Here is a 5,591-nt window from a genome sequence, read left to right on the forward strand (position 1 = left end):
AGCGAGGCAGTGACACCAGCGCGCCTCCGCTGGCCGCCGAGAGCAAGGAGAAGTGGTCTCCCCAGAGGCCGGTACACAAAGGGCCAGCTTCACCTTCTGATCGGCGGACCAGGACCTTTAATGTCCGGACAAGGACTATGTGAAACCTCTGCCCGGTGCGAGGCTGGCAATGCATACTTCATCCAAAAGGCACGGGAGGGAGGGGATAGGGTGAAGGAGGATACTATTATTTTTAATAAAAAGTTTTTAATTCCGAAATTCCCCTGGCAAAACCTAGTGCATTTTCCCCCGCGAGAAAAAAAGGATGGGGGTAAGGTAGACGCATCTCTGGAGTTTGCATCGACGTGCAGCACTTACAGCGATTCCTCCCTCCTCGGGGATGCTGACCTCTCCATGGTCTCCACCCGACCCCCAATAGCAGCTAGGCCGGGTGCAGTGAGAGAATTTTACGCCTCTAAGCAGAACACCGTAAGAAACCTGAAACATACCAAACATCTAAACTATAAATCAGTGCGCAGGCACCTCGCGCCCGGCGCATCCGGGAGGGGCGCACCGCCTAGGGAACCGCGGCTTATTGCGACCATCTCACCCCGGAAGGGACACCTCAAACTTGCAGGCTTTGGACCCGACTGGCTCAAAGTTGTTGGAGCGGTTTACGCCGCGTCCCGAGAACCGTGGCTGCCTCCGAGGCTCGGGCGCTTCCAAGTGAGGACACCCGGGAGAAGCCAATTAGGGGAAGAGAGCTGGACCCGAGCAGAGCCGGGACTGAGCCCGAGCAGAGCCCGAGCAGGACCAGAGCAGAGCTGGGGCTCTGGAGGCGCGGCCCGCCCCTAGGCTGCCTCCCGGAAAGGCTTGGACTTGGCAGTGCCGGAGCCGGCGCCAGGAACTCCTACCCCACCCCCAGCCCACCCCGCCCCACCCCACCTCAGACACACACGGCCTGTGGGTGACTGCCCCCGCCAGCACCACCCCTCGGCGGTGCGAAGCGAGAGAAGGCAGAGCTACAGGAAAGCCAGCAGAGGATAGGGAGCAGAGCCCACGGTCCCGGAGAAGCCCCGTCCTCTCTGGGACCCCCGGGGCAGGGGCAGCCCAGTTGGGGGGAGGGGAGGAATACGGCGGGTGGTAAAGGCCGAGGCGGCGGGTTCGCGGGCGAGGCCCCTTTAAGGCTCTCCCCTCCCACCGGCGGCGCAGGCCTCCGCCCGCCGCTCTCCCCGCCCCGGGGTCCCGGCGAGAGCTGCGATTGGGCGGGCGCGGCGATCCCTTTGAAGTGTAGCTGCCGATCGCGGCTATTTGACGTGCGGCTCGCGAAAGGCGAAGGTTTTTGTGTTGCTCGCCGGGGCTAGCGGCGGCGGCGGCGGCGGCGGCGGCGGCGGCGACGTCGTCGTCGTTGGAGGAGGGGTGGAGGCGCAGCGACTGCTGCACCGCGCTCGGCGCTGCGGAGCGAGCCCACCCGCCCCGGAGCGAGCCCACCCGCCCCGGGAGCTCGCCTCCCGGTGGTCCCCCTCCCTCCCCGCCCCCCCAGTGGCGCTGCCTCCTCCAAATGAGCGATTCGCCCGCTGGATCTAACTCAAGGACACCCGAAAGCAGCGGCAGCGGCGGCGGCGGGAAGAGGCCGGCAGTGCCGGCGGCGGTGTCCCTCTTGCCTCCGGCGGACCCCCTGCGCCAGGCGAACCGGCTCCCTATCAGGGTCCTGAAGATGCTGAGCGCTCACACCGGCCACCTCCTGCACCCGGAGTACCTGCAGCCGCTGTCCTCCACTCCCGTCAGCCCCATTGAGGTCAGTCCCCTGGTCGCTAACCGCCCTGCGCCGGCCCCATTCCGCCCACCACTGCCGGGCCCACGGCCCTGCTCCCTGCGCCCCGGGGCTCGGTGCGACGCTCAGATCCGGCCACACTGGCGGACGGAGTGAGGAGGGACGGAGAACAGAGGGGTTAGAGCCCACCCGGTTCTCCCCAGGCTTCTCCGGGAAAGGTTCCCCTCCCACACTCGCCCTTCGGAGCTACGTGTTTTCTCTCGGATTGGGTTTGCTCTTGGAGTCTCCCCTGGGTCCTTTACTTCTCCTGGGCACCCAGTGTCCAGGCCAGAGACGATCTCTCCTGGGCCTTTTCCGCCCGCCCCCACCCCCACCCCTCCACCCGGGTTTGTTCTCTCTGAAGCCCGATCGCCCCCGTCTCACGCCGGCTCTGTCCCATCCGGTTAGAGTGCACTACGCCCAGGCACTCCCGACCCCAGGTCTTTCTTCCTCCCACTTGCCTGGGTGCCCTCCCCGGGAGGGAGGGGCTACGAAGAGAGCGCCAACGGCAGCCCTGGCTTCAGAACGCGCTTCTCCCGGCTCCTACCCCGTGGCGCCACCGCCAGAAACCCGTCCCAAGCGAAGTTACCCAAACTGAAGGAATAAGTTTTAACCCGGGCCTAGAGGCGGGGAGATGAGAGGGCAGGAGTCGAGTCACAGCCCCTCCCCCAGCCCCGAATCCAGAGAGGTCACCTTCTCCCGCGGTGGCCTTTGGTGGACTACTTCCACTGCCCATTCCCTGGGGCCTACGGCGCACTCCGGAACCCGGTGGAGCGAGGGATCCCACCGACGGGCAGTGTGAGCGCAGTTCCGCCCAGCTGCCCCGCCCGCCCGCCAGGCCCTCGCAGACCCTCTCCCCGAGGCCCTCCCGCCCCGTTGCGCCGCCTTGCGTGCTCCCCGCGCCCACCGCCCTCCCCTGGCGCCCCGCTCGCTCGCTCCGTGGGTCTCTGGTCTCACCCCCGTCTCCCTTCCCTTACCACTGTCTCCCACAGCTGGACGCCAAGAAGAGTCCTTTGGCGTTGCTGGCCCAGACTTGCTCGCAGATCGGCAAGCCGGACCCGCCGCCCTCGTCCAAGCTCAACTCGGTAGCGGCGGCCAACGGGCTGGGAGCGGAGAAGGACCCTGGCCGCTCGGCCTTGGGCGCCGCCTCCGCGTCTGCGGCACTCAAGCAGCTGGGGGACTCCCCGGCCGAGGACAAGTCCAGCTTCAAGCCCTACTCCAAGGGCTCCGGAGGCGGCGACTCTCGCAAAGACAGCGGCTCCTCCTCCGTGTCCTCCACCTCCTCCTCCTCCTCCTTGTCCCCGGGAGACAAGGCGGGCTTCAGGGTCCCTAGCGCCGCCTGCACGCCCTTTCCCCCGCATGGAGCGCCGGTCTCGGCGTCGTCGTCCTCGTCCTCCCCCGGCGGCTCCCGGGGCGGCTCCCCGCACCACTCTGACTGCAAGACGGGCGGCGGGGGCGCCGCCGGGGAGCTGGACAAGAAAGACCAGGAGCCCAAGCCCAGCCCGGAGCCCGCGGCCGTGAGCCGAGGCAGCGGTGGGGAGCCGGGTGCGCATGGCGGCGCCGAGGCCGGGGCCTCCGGGCGCAAGTCGGAGCCGCCCTCCGCGCTGGTGGGGGCCGGCCACGTGGCGCCGGTGTCGCCCTACAAGTCGGGCCACTCGGTGTTCCCGCTGCCACCCTCCAGCATCGGCTACCACGGCTCCATTGTGGGCGCCTACGCCGGCTACCCGTCTCAGTTCGTGCCTGGCCTGGATCCGAGCAAGTCTGGCCTCGTGGGAGGCCAGCTGTCGGGGGGCCTGGGCCTGCCCCCGGGCAAGCCCCCCAGCTCCAGCCCGCTCACCGGGGCCTCCCCGCCGTCCTTCCTGCAAGGATTATGCCGCGACCCCTACTGCCTGGGAGGTTACCACGGCGCCTCGCACCTCGGCGGCTCCAGCTGCTCCACCTGCAGCGCGCACGACCCAGCTGCGCCTGGCCTGAAGGCGGGGGGCTATCCGCTGGTGTACCCCGGGCACCCGCTGCAGCCCGCCGCGCTCTCGTCCAGCGCCGCCCAGGCCGCGCTCCCCGGCCACCCGCTCTACACCTACGGCTTCATGCTGCAGAACGAACCGCTGCCGCACAGCTGCAACTGGGTGGCGGCCAGCGGGCCGTGCGACAAGCGCTTCGCCACCTCGGAGGAGCTGCTCAGCCACCTACGGACTCACACGGCCCTGCCCGGCGCCGAGAAACTTCTGGCCGCCTATCCGGGGGCCTCGGGCCTGGGCAGCGCCGCCGCGGCCGCTGCGGCCGCCGCCTCCTGCCATCTGCACCTCCCCCCGCCGACCGCCCCCGGCAGCCCCGGGTCGCTGTCCTTGCGGAGTCCACACACTTTGGGCCTAAGCCGGTACCACCCTTACGGCAAGAGCCACTTATCCACAGCCGGGGGCCTGGCCGTGCCGTCCCTCCCCACAGCCGGACCCTACTACTCACCATACGCGCTGTACGGACAGAGACTGGCCTCAGCCTCCGCGCTCGGATACCAGTAACTACAGCCCTGCTTCCCTCCCCAGCCTCCTCTCCTCCCCGCCGCCGCCTCCCTTCCCCACCCGCCTCCGCTGCCTCCTCCACCACTGCTTGTCCCTGCCGGACCCCCGCCCAGACCCCCCCCTCACCGGACTGTGTATTTATTTACTGTAATGTTAGCTTACAAGCTGGGAATATAAGTGCATTAACGGCCCACACGAGTCAATGGTATGCAAAGAGTCTGTTCCCCCCCCAAATAATAATATTAATCACACAGGTAACTACATGTCCCCGGTCCCTCTTCCTTTCTCTTCCATTTTTTTCTTTTACTTAGATGTAAGTTTCCGGGTTTTTTTTCCCTTTTGCGCTTTTTCTTTTTTTTTTGATTGGTTTGGTTTTATGGGGAGGAGGGGGAGTTGGGGGTTCTTTTTGTTTTCCCTTCCTGGGGAGTTTCTTGCATGCTTCTTAACTGTTCAAACTACACTTCCTCCTTCTCTTCTCCCCTCCTTTCCCCTTCATTCCTTCTTGTTTCCATCCATTTGAGGTTCTGTTTTTTTCCTTTGTACAAGTAACAGAGAGGAGGTATTTTTTGTAAGGCATTTGGGGGTGCAGGGAGCGGCCTTGGGAGCTAGAGGTCTTGCCCTCTTATGGACCTGGAACTTGGCTCTGTGACCCCTGACCTGCCACTCTCTCTCCCTAGGCTCCTTGGTCTGCGCCCTGGCCCCCCCAAATTAGAGCCTTGCTCCCCGATCTTGCTCTGAGCACGGGTCAGTGGCCGGAGAGGCACCTCCAACAGAGCCTTTCTCCTCCCAGACTCTTCCAGGCCCCAGACACCGGGTGGTCACACTGCCTGATGGTGAGGGGCCCGCAGGGCTCACTTCACTGAAGCAAAAGTTCTAGAAGGCCCTGCTGGCATGGAACTTTGCTCTTTATAGTTTGCAAAGTGCTTTTATAGTCACTGTTTTTCTCTGGCTATTGTGGCTGTGGTCCCTGTCCTGGCGATGGGGGCTGGGTGGGTGATTCTTGCTAGATCCTTCCAAAGCAGACCAGTGGTAGTATCAGCTGGCAGCACAGCCTTGTTAGTGCCATTGGGGGAGTTAGGGAGCACACGGATCACAGCAACCCTGGTGGCCCCCTCCTAGGCCTGACCCTAGAGTCCCCAAAGTTGGCCGTGGGCTCCCTCAGTTACTGGGATTGAAGGCTCGGCCCCGGGGTCTTCACCCAACACCCTCCCTCCCTCCCTCCCGGCCTTATGCAGCTGCGCAGGGGCTGCGGGGCCTGTTTGGGATGAATAGAGCTCTCC

At 65.3% G+C, this 5,591-nt stretch overlaps 1 protein-coding gene across 1 annotated transcript; it reads left to right on the forward strand.

Moving 5' to 3' along the window:
* Window positions 1-1,540: 1,540 nt before the first annotated feature.
* Window positions 1,541-4,483, forward strand: ZNF703 (zinc finger protein 703; the record flags this gene model as incomplete). Its single annotated transcript, XM_082863632.1, has 2 exons — window positions 1,541-1,777; window positions 2,785-4,483. The coding sequence occupies 2 exons, from the start codon at window positions 1,541-1,543 to the stop codon at window positions 4,309-4,311; spliced, it is 1,764 nt and encodes a 587-aa protein (XP_082719758.1). The 3' UTR covers window positions 4,312-4,483.
* Between the last annotated feature and the right edge of the window lie 1,108 nt (window positions 4,484-5,591).

Source organism: Leucopleurus acutus (assembly GCF_964270905.1).
Source record: "Leucopleurus acutus genome assembly, chromosome: 21".
Classification (NCBI taxonomy): domain Eukaryota; kingdom Metazoa; phylum Chordata; class Mammalia; order Artiodactyla; family Delphinidae; genus Leucopleurus; species Leucopleurus acutus.